Source organism: Hyla sarda, chromosome 6, assembly GCF_029499605.1.
Source record: "Hyla sarda isolate aHylSar1 chromosome 6, aHylSar1.hap1, whole genome shotgun sequence".
NCBI classification, from domain to species: domain Eukaryota; kingdom Metazoa; phylum Chordata; class Amphibia; order Anura; family Hylidae; genus Hyla; species Hyla sarda.
The window spans coordinates 270,667,392-270,680,046 of NC_079194.1; the positions used below are offsets into that span (position 1 = coordinate 270,667,392).

Sequence of the window (12,655 nt, forward strand, 5' to 3'; positions counted from 1 at the left end):
ACATCCTGGAAAAACAACTGTAGCAGCAGAAATTGCTTCGGCTGTGACAGATAGCACAATATATCCTGTGGTGGGTAACAGGACGTGGCAACTGCAGTGCTGTAGCTGGTCCCTGCGGCGTTAGCGGCGTCTTGCTGCGGTAGCGGAGTGGTTTCTCTATAGAGCTTACTCCTTTAGAGTAAGCATCCTTTCAATTCCTCATGTTTCTATATACATGGGGATTTTTGAAATCCCCGCTTCTCTTCCGGCCAGGTGCAACGTTAGACGCCATACATGAGGCCGGACGTGCGCTCCGGAGGACTCCTACGTCACCAGAAGTGACGTTTTACCATCGAGTCCTCCGGGTTAGCGATGCCGCCGCACACCGGTCGGCACGGGACCAGAAGGCAGGACCTGAGGACCGCGATCCGGCCCCTATCGCGTCTCCCCTGCATAAGCCCGCCTGGGTGCCGCAAGGGGAGACAGAAAAAAGAAAAATCATCATCTCGGACGGGAACCGCCGGCATAAAATAGGTATTTAGCAGGAGAGAGCTCTCCTGCACTCTGAGGTTCCTTCCCTAATTAGGACAGGAAAAACACTGGGAATGGAGAGGAAGGGGTGGGGTTTTAAACTCAGGTGTTTTTCCTGTCCCAATTAGGCAGGTGCAATCTCCGGGTGCTGTCATGGAGACGACTTGGGAAATAGGAGTTATGGCTATTATAGGGGGAGGAGGAAAAAAAAAAATAATGTGCAAAAACTAAATAAACTAATAAAGACCTTTTTACAGACTATTTTGGTTAAAATTATTTTGTGTACCAGGACAAGAGGGTCATCATGAGGGACAAGTATATTTTGCTTTGTTTTAGTCCTTTGGACAAGTAGTTTTTTTTTTAAATTAAAGGAGTACTCCAGTGCAAAATAACTTATCCCCTATCCAAAGGATAGGGGATAAGTTATAGATCGCGGGGGTCCGAGCGCTGGGGCCCCCCGGGATCTCCTGGACGGGGCCGCGGCAGTCTGCCGGAAGTGAAGTTTCGTCCCCAGCAGAAAGCCGCGACAGACACTCCCCCTCCATCTATCTCTATGGGATTCATGGAGGGGGCACTATAGATGTTAGATATTTTGCACTATAGATGTCCTTTAAATTTCCACACTCCTGTCGGACAAATTTACATAGGGTCAGTCCCAACACACATAACACAAATAGGTCTGTAGACACCACTTCCCTGTCCTGAACTTAGACTACAAAGCTCCATCACATCACCACACTTGTGTAGCTGTAGCTCTTGTAAACACTTGTAAAATAAAGCATATTAATTAAATTAATTGGATGTACCCAAAAATTCTACAAATAAAAATGACAAATTGTCCCAAAAAAAGAAGCCTTTTAACAGTTAATGGGAAGGGTAGGTCTTAGAATGTGTTCAAAATAAGTACCTTTTTCTCAAACTTTGTTTTTTTTGTGCAATAGTACTAAAATGTAAAAAAAAAAATTATCTGGTATTGGAACTTCGCTCCGTGCAGCAGATGACACAGGGTGCTGCAGGAGATTGCGTGATTCCCAGCGGCGGGACCCCCTTAATCAGACATCTTATCCCCTATCCAAGATGTCTAGGGGCGGAGTACCCCTTTAATAATAATAATTAATGAATTACTAGTAGGAGGATGCAGCATTCCAAAATATTCAAATAATTATTTGCGATATTCAAACCATCAGGTAAAGGCAACATTTCAGTTTTATCCTGTTAAGTGATGCCTGTTGTTTGCTTATAAATGGTCCCATAGTGGAATTGAAACATTGCCTGTACCTGTACTTTGTGAATAAAACAAAGCAGTACTTGAATATTTAGAAATAGAATACAAATTTAGAAAGAAAGAACAGCCACACATCCACATGTTATGCATTGATCTATTCCTTCTCAGCACAATTTCAACAAAATAACATATAGAATATATTTTGGTCAAATTGTATAAGCCCACTTTCTGCTTCACAGCCACCTGATTCAAGTGGGTTCCTAAGTTAACCCCTTAAAGGAAATCTGTCATCAGAATCACCCGCACTAAACCTGTTACACAGGCTTGTAGTGCTGGTGATCCTGATTAAAACGCTTCTTACCTGGTTAAAAATGGTTCAGCTGTTCTTCAGATATCTATATCTTTAGTTTTGTGTTATTCCCTGGCTTGGGACTCAGTGGGAGGTCTCATGAATATTCATGAACTTATCCTCATAGTCTAACTCCTTTTACTAGGTCTGGTGGGGTGGGCAGCGCATGCGCCGCGTTCCGTACACCTGGAAGCGGTATTCTCCCCCCGGCTTCACTCGAGCTGCGGCCCAATACAAGTAAGAAGACGAGCTGCATGAGTGAAAAGCCAAGGGGAGAACGCCGCTTCCGGGTGTACGGAACGTGGCGCATGCGCGGCCCTCCCCACCAGACCTAGAAAAAGGAGTTAGACTACGAGGATAAGTTCATGAATATTCATGAGCCGGGCGGCCGCTCCGCCCAGCTAGAATGACATATAGCCGAGTCCGAGATGATAAGACCTCCCACTGAGTCCCAAGCCAGGGAATAACAGAAAACTAAAGATATAGATATATGAAGAACAGCTGAACCATTTTTAACCAGGTGAGAAGCGTTTTAATCAGGATCACCTGCACTACAAGCCTGTGTAACAGGTTTAGTGTGGGTGATTCTGATGACCGATTTCCTTTAAGGACACAGCCAATTTTATTTATGCATTTTCGTTTTTTCCTCCTCGCCGTTTAAAAATTGTAACTCTTAAATTTCCATATACAGACCCATATGGGGCATGTTTTTTGTGAGACCAATTGTACTTTTTAACCCCTTAAGGACAATGGACGTACTCCTACGCCCCCGTTTCCGAGTCCTTAAGGACCGAGGACGTAGGAGTACGTCCTGTCCATTCCCAGCCCCCCGCCGCTAGCCGGAGGGGAGCCGGTGCCCGATGCCTGCTGAAATCGTTCAGCAGGCATCGCGGCATATCGCCCAGGGGGGTCATTATGCCCCCCCATGTCGGCGATGGCCGCAGATCGCTGGACAATTCAGTCCAGCGATCTGCGGCGATTCCGGGTCAATCGGGTCTCCAGTGACCCGGAATTACTGGCCGATCGGGGCCGTCAGAGACGGCCCCGAACAGCCAGAGCCTGCAGGGGTGAGGTGGCACTGGTGCCACCTCACGATCGCCCTGATTCGTCGGCCGGATTACCGGCCGACCAATCAGGGCGCCTGCTGCGGGTGTCACTCCCGGACCCGCTCCGCTCCTCTTCCGGAGGACGTGAGCGGGTGCGGGAAGACGACCCCGGGTGCTGGGGACCCCGATCCCCGGCGTTAATGTTGGGATCGGGGCCCCAGGAGCGACGACGGCGGCGGCGGCGGGACTGACCTGCAGCGTCGATCAAGCAGCAGCAGGAGGTGAGTGACAGCCTCCTGCTGTTGCTTAGCAACAGCTCCCAGCATGCAAAAAGGGCATGCTGGGAGCTGTAGTTATGCAACAGGAGGAGGCAGACCACCACAACTCCCAGCATTCCCTTATGGGCATGCTGGGACTTATGGTTTTGCAACAGCTGGAGGCACATTCTTTCTATGGAAAAGTGTACCTTCAGCTGTTGTGTAAGTACAACTCCCAGCTTGCACAAACAGCTAAAGTGCATGCTGGGAGTTGTAGTGGTGCATCTGCTGGTTGCATAACTACAACTCCCAGCATGCCCGTTGGCTGTCGGTGACTGCTGAGAGTTGTAGTTTTGCAACAGCTGAAGGCACACTGAGTTAAGTAGCAAACCAGTGTGTCTCCAGCTGCTGCATAACTACAATCCCCAGCCAAAGTAGTATGCCTCCAGCTGTTGCATAACTACAACACCCAGCATGCCCTTCCGCTGTCCGTACATGCTGGGGGTTGTAGCTTTTGCAACAGCTGAAGGCACACTGGTTGCAAAACACTGAGTTTTTTGCCAAACTCTGTTTCACAACCAGTGTGCCTCCAGCTGTTGCAAAACTACAACTCCCAGCATGCACTGATAGACCGTACATGCTGGGAGTTGTAGTTTTGCAACAGCTGGATGTCCCCCCCAATGTGAATGTACAGGGTACACTCACATGGGCGGAGGATTACAGTAAGTATCCGGCTGCAAGTTTGAGCTGCGGCAAATTTTCTGCTGCAGCTCAAACTGCCAGCGAGAAACTACTGTGAACCCCCCGCCCGTGCGACTGTACCCTAAAAACACTACACTACACTAACACAAAATAAAATAAAAAGTAAAAAACACTACATATACACATTCCCCTACACAGCCCCCCTCCCCAATAAAAATGAAAAATGTATGGTACACCACTGTTTCCAAAACGGAGCCTCCAGCTGTTGCAAAACAACTACTCCCAGTATTAACAGACAGCCACTGACTTTCCAGGCATGCTGGGACTTTTACAACAGCTGGAGGCACCCTGTTTGGGAATCACTGGCGTAGAATACCCCTATGTCCACCCCTATGCAAGTCCCTAATTTAGGCCTCAAATGCGCATGGCGCTCTCACTTTGGAGCCCTGTCGTATTTCAAGGCAACAGTTTAGGGCCACATATGGGGTATTTCCGTACTTGGGAGAAATTGCGTTACAAATTTATGGGGGGCTTTTTCTCCTTTTACCCCTTATGAAAAGGAAAAGTTGGGGGCTACACCAGCCTGTTAGCTTAAAAAAATTAAAAAAAAATTACACTGACATGCTGGTGTTGCCCCATACTTTTTATTTTCACAAGTGTTAAAAGGAAAAAAAGACCCCCAAAATTTGAAACGCAATTTCTTCCCATATGTGGGCGTAAAATGCTCTGTGGGTGAACAACAAGGCTCAGGAGTGAGAGCGCACCATGTACATTTGAAGCCTAAATTGGTGATTTGCACAGGGGTGGCTGATTTTACAGCGGTTCTGCCATAAACGCAAAAAAAGAAATACCCACACGTGACCCCATTTTGGAAACTACACCCCTCACAGAACGTAACAAGGGGTATGGTGCGCCTTAACACCCCACAGTTGGATGGGAAAATGAAAAAAAAAATTTTTTCACTCAAATGCTGGGTGTTACCCCAAATTTTTAATTTTCACAAGGAAAAATAGGAAAAAAGCCCCCACAAATTTGTAACCCCATTTCTTCTGAGTAAGAAAATACCCCATATGTGGATGTAAAGTCCTCTGCTGGCGCACTACAATGCTCAGAAGAGAAGGAGCACCATTTGGATTTTGAAGAGAAAATTTGTCCGGAATTTAAGGCTACGTGTGTTTACAAAGCCCCCATAGAGCCAGAACAATGGACCCCCCCACATGACCCCATTTTGGAAACTACACCCCCTCACTTAATGTAATAAGGGGTGCAGTGAGCATTTACGCCCCACAAGTGTCTGGCAGATTTTTGGAACAGTGGTCCGTGAAAATGAAAAATGTAATTTTTCATTTGCACAGCCCACTGTTCCAAAGATCTGTCAAACGCCAGTGGGGTGTAAATACTCACTGCACCCCTTATTAAATTCTGTGAGGGGTGAAGTTTCCAAAATGGGGTCACGTGGGGGGTCCCCACTGTTCTGGCACCACGGGGGGGGGGCTTTGTAAATGCACGTGGCCCCCGACTTCTATTCCAACCAAATTCTGGCTTCAAAAGCTCAATGGTGCTCCTTCTCTTCTGAGCAGTGTAGTGCGCCAGCAGAGCACTTGACATCCACACATTGGGTATTTCCATACTCAGAAGAAATGGGGTTACAAATTTTGGGGGTCCCTTTCTCCTATTACCCCTTGTAAAAATTTAAAATTCAGGGGAAAACCAGCATTTTAGTGAAAACATTTTTTCTTCATTTACACATCCGACTTTAGCAAAAAGTCGTCAAACACCTGTGAGGTGTTAAGGCTCACTGTACCCCTTGTGGTGTTCCTTGAGGGGTGTAGTTTCCAAAATAGTATGCCGTGTGTTTTTTTTATTTATTTTTTTTTGCTGTTCTGGCACCATAGGGGCTTCCTAAATGCGACATGCCCTCCAAAAACCATTGCAGCAAAATTCGCTTTTCAAAAGCCAAATGTGACTCCTTTTCTGAGCATTGTAGTGCACCAGCAGAACACTTGATGTCCACACTTGGGGTATTTCCATACTCAGAAGAGATGGGGTTACAAATTTTGGGGGGCATTTTGTCCTATTATCCCTTGTAAAAATTTAAAATTTGGTGGAAAACTAGCATTTTAGTGAAAAAAAAATTAAGAAATCATTTACACATCCAACTTTAACAAAAAGTCGTGAAACACCTGTGGGGTGTTAAGGCTCACTGGATCCCTTGTTACGTCCCTTGAGGGGTGTAGTTTCCATAATAGTATGCCATGTGTTTTATATATTTTTTTTTTGCTGTTCTGCACCATAGGGGCTTCTTAAATGTGACATGCCCCACAAAAACCATTTCAGAAAAACTCACTCTCCAAAATCCCATTGTCGCTCCTTCCCTTCTGAGCCCTCTACTGCGCCCGCCGAATACTTGACATACACATATGAGGTATTTCCTTACTCGAGAGAAATTGGGTACACATTTTAGGAAGATTTCTCTCCTTTTACACCTTGTAAAAATTCAAAAACTGGGTCTATAAGAACATGCCAGTGTAAAAAATGAAGATTTCGAATTTTCTCCTTCAATTTGCTGCTATTCCTGTGAAACACCTAAAGGGTTAACAAACCTTTTGAATGTAATTTTGAATACTTTGAGGTGTGCAGTTTTTATAATGGGGTAATTTGTGGGGCATTTCTAATATGAAGGCCCTTCAAATCCACTTCAAAACAGAACTGGTCCCTGAAAATTTTTTTATTTTGAAAATTTTGTGAAAAATTTGAAAATTGCTGCTGAACTTTGAAGCCCTTTGATCTCTTCCAAAAGTAAAAACGTTATGATGCAATCATAGAGTAGACATGTTGTATATGTGAATCAATATATAATTTATTTGGAATATTCATTTTCCTTATAAGCAGAGAGCTTCAAAGTAAAAAAAAAATGCCAAATTTTCAATTTTGTCATCAAATTTTGGAATTTTTCACCATGAAACGATGCAAGTATCGACAAAATTTTACCACTAACATAAAGTAGAATATGTCACAAAAAACAATCTTGGAATCAGAATGAAAGGTAAAAGCATCCCAGAGTTACAGTGAAAATTGGCTGGGTCCTTAAGGGGTTAAGGATACAGGGTGTACAGGTATGCCCTTGGTCCTTAAGTTCTCAACAAGTTAATAAAAACATAACTGACGAAAAAAGGCAAGTGTCTATAAAAAAAAAAATGTGGATGGTAAAAGCATGTTGGGAAAGATTAGTTTTAGTGACACTGGAAACAAACACAGCATGTACATAAAACACATATAAAAAGAAGAATACGTACTAACGCCTTTGTGAAGATCCAGGCTAATGAACTCAGCTGTGCCTTCATGGGGAGTTGTGTTGAGTTCCCTATATGTCACATGTTTTCCATCAGGGCAATAGCGAAACGCATTATAATATCCTGAAAGATACACCTAAGACAAAATTATTCATTACATGCTTCATCATTTTGTTTGCATAACAAATATTTACTTCAAAATCATGAATCCCTATGTTGGATATTTTTGAAAACCCTGCATTCAGATTACCACAACTGGAGCCACCCTGTCCACTCCCCTTGCACTAGATACTGGTCAGTTATATAAGGAGCGTGCAATATTCAAAGTAACATTTAGGCTCTATGCAGCTTCAATTTGAGCAGTGGTCTCAAACTGTGGCCCTCCAGATTAATTGGCAAAATTGACAAAAAATATGGAATTGCGCAATTGTGTGGGGGATTTTTACAGAGTTCACACTACGGTAAATCTGTCATGCTAACTTTATTCTATTTGTTCTATGGGTCAGTATGATTAAAGTGATACCAAATTTGGTTTATTTTTGCTTTGTTTTTATTTTTCCACCTGTAGAGCTGTTTTAGTGTTTCTTTTTTTTTTTTTTTTTGCGTCACCTATATTTATTTAGGTACCACTATTGCGTATATCTAACTTTTAATCACTTAAGTTTTTTTTCTAAAGTGTGATCCGACCAAAAAAGTGATTGTGACATTTGGAATATTTTTACACTGTTCACCATGCAGCATCAGCATTTCATTTGAACAATGGGAAAAGGGGGAGGGAGTTTTTTTTTTTTTACTACTACAGTAATTTAAATGACAGACATTGGAGCCAGCTCCGATGTCCATCATTACCATAGGTAATGATGATAGCGGACATCTGCCGATTATAACGGGGACCCGACTTGCTGTCCCGCTCCATATTCACCTCACCCGTGGCACATTTTAACACCAAAATTAATATTTTTTTTTTTAAGTTTTCGTTTTTGTGCTATTTAACATTGCAGTGCACCCTACATAAAAATGCTAAAGTATTTTGAACCTGTTAAAATTTTTGTGGTTTCTTACCTCTTGATAATCAGAGTTTACATATATATTGTCAGCTGTGATGTCACCATGGACATACTCATTTTCATGAACATATTCCAGTACATCAATCTGCAGGAATATAAATGGATCCATCAATACTTCAAGTATTAAAAAGTGATTTACCAAGAATTTATCATTTCCACAACAATATTTACATGTAAAAAAAATCAGTGAAGTGTGAGGAATAACATGTCAAAACAATGCAGCCAGCCAACAACTGTTTTGCTCGTTTGTCTGATAATTTCAAGGCCTATTACACAGGGCGATTATTAGCCTGTTGGGCCGATGATTGCCCATGTAATTACCCCATGTAATAGGGCATAACACAGTCAGCAATTCTAATTTCTTTAAAAAAAAAAACACACACACACACTGTAACCTATCTGAAGTCAGTAGGTTCTGTTAGGATTTGTTTTAACATACAGCCACCAAGGTGTTTTATGGCTCTACTGATAAGAAAGGCCATGGTTTTGAAGTCAGAACAGGGCAGGATAACTTGTCAGTTATCCTGCCCTGTTCTGACTTCAAAACCATGGCCTTTCTTATCTTGTCTGGCTGACAGCTGTTTTTCTAAAACTCACTAAACATAAGCACCTTTGGATAAACATGCAGGCAGTTACTTATATTCCTCTATAACACAGGAGTAGGCTTCTCAAAATCAAATCAAGCTGGGCAGAGTCTTTGAGAGTCAGTGTAAGGGTACGTTCCCACACGGCGTATTTTGCTGCGTATTTGGTGCTGCGTATTTTTCTACCCATTGACTTCAACAGAAAATTAAAATACGCAGCAGCAAATACGCACCAAAAACGCCGTGTGGGAATGTACCCTTACTGTGAGCCCTGTGCATGCAGTGAGTCAGAATACTCAACGTTGTGGCATGGAATCCACCAAAACATTGAGCAAGTTCAATGTTCGGACTAAATGTTTAGATCAGAATTTTCAAATGGAAATTCTACCCCGAAAATTCTGCAGTGTGAATGGGTGAACGGAAAACCCATTCACTTGCATTTTACCCTCAGACAGAATTCAGAAGTGGAATTCCGGTCGGAAATTCCATGGTGTTAACTGGGCCTAACAGTCTGACAGCAAGAGACAACTGTATATGTGCTACAGCCGTGCCAAGTGGCAGCTTTTTTTTTTTTAAACACAAACACAGAAAACATATTTTTTTTTTTTTTTAAGTACACTGCTCAAAAAATTAAAGGGAACACTAAGATAACACATCCTAGAGCTGAATGAATGAACTAATCATATTAAATACTTTTGTCTTTACATAGTTGAATGTGCTGACAACAAAATCCCACAAAAATTATCAATGGAAATCAAATTGATCAACCCATGGAGGTCTGGATATGGAGTCACACTCAAAATCAAAGTGGAAAACCCCACTACAGGCTGATCCAACTTTGATGTAACGTCCTTAAAACAAGTCAAAATGAGGCTCAGTAGTGTGTGTGCGTGGCCTCCAAATGCCCGTATGACCTCCCTACAACGCCTGATGAGGTGACAGTCTGTGGTGCAACATGGCATTGGTGGATAGAGTGAGACGTGATGTCCCAGATGTGCTCAATCGGATTCAGGTCTGGGGAACGGGTGGCCCAGTCCATGGCATCAATGCCTTCCTCTTGCAGGAACTGCTGACACACTCCAGCCACACGAGGTCTAGCATTGTCTTGCATTAGGAGGAACCCAGGGCCAACCGCACCAGCATATGGTCTCACAAGGGGTCTGAGGATCTCATCTTGGTATGTAATGGCAGTCAGGTTACCTCTGGCAAGCACATGGAGGGCTGTGTGGTCCCCCAAAAGAAATGCCACCCCACACCATTACTTACTCACCGCCAAACAGTCATGCTGAAGGATGTTGCAGGCAGCAGAATGTTCTCCATGGCGTCTCCAGACTCAGTCACATCAGTCACATGTGATCAGTGTGAACCTGCTTTCATCTGTGAAGAGCACAGGGCGCCATGGGCAAATTTGCCAATCTTTGTGTTCTCTGGAAAATAAACGTCCACCCTCATGGAGTCTGTTTCTGACCATTTGAGTGGACACATGCACATTTGTGGCCTGCTGGAGGTCATTTTGCAGGGCTCTGGCAGTGCGCCTCCTTTGCACAAAGGCAGAGGTAGCAGTCCTGCTGCTGGGTTGTTGCCCTCCTACGGCCTCCCCCACTTCTCCTGATGTACTGGCCTGTCTCCTGGTAGCGCCTCCATGCTCTGGACACTATGCTGACAGATACAGTAAACCTTCAGCTTGCATTGATGTGCCATCCTGGATGAGCTGCACTACCTGAGCCACTTGTGTGAGTTATAGACTCCGTCTTATGCTACCACTAGAGTGAAAGCACCGCCAGCATTCAAAAGTCACCAAAACAGCAGCCAGGAAGCATAGCAACTGAGAAGTGGTCTGTGGTCACCACCTGCAGAACCCCTCCTTTATTGGGAGAGTCTTGCTAATTGCCTATAATTTCCACCTGTTGTCTGTTCCATTTGCACAACAGCATGTGAAATTGATTGTCAATCAGTGTTGCTTCCTGAGTGGACAGTGTGATTTCACAGAAGTGCGATTGACTTGGAGTTATATTGTGTTGTTTAAGCGTTAACTTTATTTTTTTGAGCAGTGTACACCATATGGAGTGCAATAGCAAAAATTAGTTTTAAAGGACAGTGCCCATTTAAGGTATCCTGTCAACTTAAGAGAGTAAAAATTATTGTTTTTAATGGGGTCTTTCGCATGCATGCAAAAAATAAAATCAAGTTCACATACCATCCTGCACAGAATTTGGTAGACTGCTGTCTCTGACATTTGATGATTCATTTCATTGATAACAGTCTGAAGATTTTGTCCCAGTGTAAAAAACACTAAAAACCTGTAGAAAACAGATTGTAAATTAGATAGTAAAACAAAATGGAGTGGTCTTTATTTATTTTTGCTTTTAAGGATTAATACTTTTTCATCCTGATAGATTCACTTTTGGCATTGGCTCAAAAAGTGCCTCAAAAATGCACCTCCAAACACTGCCATTAAAGGGGTTCTCCACTGCCCTGCCTTCTGGAGCTCCGCTCGCAGCGTCCGGAAGTTTATTACTCCGAACGCTGTTTGCGGGCTTCTGTGTTCGAGGCCGCCCCATTGTGGCGTTACGCCCAAACCCTCGTGACATCACGCCCGACCCCTCAACAAAAGTCAGCGGACGCGCCCCCTTCCTATAGACTTTCGTTGAGGGGGCGGGCGTGACGTCACGAGGGGGAGGGCGTGACGTCACGAGGGGGCGGCCTCGAACACGCAAGCCCGCACATAGCGTTCGGAGTAATAAACTTCAGGACACTGCGAGCGGAGCTTCGGAAGGCAGGGCAGTGGAGAACCCCTTTAAATATCTGTGCACTTCTGTATCTACCCAATATTCTGAAATGTATTCCTTTAAATCCTACCCTCTTCAAAATCATATGAGGTTAAATAACCAGAACATCTAGGTTCTACTTTCTTGTTTTCAGAGAATGAATGTCATTTAAATGGATGTCCTTCCTATAGTTTGCCTGGCAATGAAAAGAATCATTCAAATGGGTGTTTTAATCCCTTAACCACTTAGGGACCCAGGGTGTACAGGTACGCCTTTGCTCCCTGGTACTTAAGGACCCAGGGCGTAATTCGCACCGTCGTAACTGTACGTCGGTGGGAATTTCGGGACCGGACCGGGGTGACTGCTGATATCGATCAGCAGGCAGCCCGCGCAAATGCCCAGCGCCCAGTCAGCAGACCCCCCCCCCCCCCCCCATGTAAGCGATCGCCGCAAATCGCCGGTGAATTCACACCGGCGATTTGCGCAGATTACGTGTCATACGGTGACCCGGAATATAAGGGGGATCGGAGTTGTCCAAGACATCCACGATTCCCCTGAAGGGATAGGAGTGAAGTGGCAACCCCTCCTATCCCTGCTATTGGTCATCAGAAAATAGCTGTCTCGGCATGCTGGGAGTTGTAGTTGCGTACCTCCAGCTGTTGCATAACTACATCTCCCAGCATGCCCTTTGGCGATCAGTACATACTGGGAGTTGTAGTTTGGCAACAGCTGGAGGGACACTGGTTGGAAAATACTGAGTTAACTGAAAGTTTTCCAACCAGTGTGCCTCCAGCTGTTGCAAAAGTACAACTCCCAGCATGCACAGTCAGTTCATGCTGGGAGTTGTAGTTTTG

The 12,655-nt window shown here is 44.2% G+C and overlaps 1 protein-coding gene and 1 long non-coding RNA gene across 6 annotated transcripts in view; one reads left to right on the forward strand and one right to left on the reverse strand.

Annotated features, from left to right (window-relative positions):
• VRK3 (VRK serine/threonine kinase 3) overlaps positions 1 to 12,655 on the reverse strand; it is a 175,346-nt gene that overhangs the window by 49,658 nt on the left and 113,033 nt on the right. For all 5 annotated transcript variants that reach the window (XM_056527296.1, XM_056527292.1, XM_056527293.1 and 2 more), the window contains 3 exons: positions 11,231 to 11,333; positions 8,445 to 8,534; positions 7,386 to 7,518 (listed from right to left, as the gene is read on the reverse strand). In XM_056527296.1, the coding sequence (XP_056383271.1) occupies positions 7,386 to 7,518; positions 8,445 to 8,534; positions 11,231 to 11,333 (326 nt within the window). The remainder of the gene's footprint in view (positions 1 to 7,385; positions 7,519 to 8,444; positions 8,535 to 11,230; positions 11,334 to 12,655) is intronic.
• LOC130277051 (uncharacterized) overlaps positions 1 to 12,655 on the forward strand; it is a 54,468-nt gene that overhangs the window by 22,062 nt on the left and 19,751 nt on the right. The window lies entirely within an intron of this gene.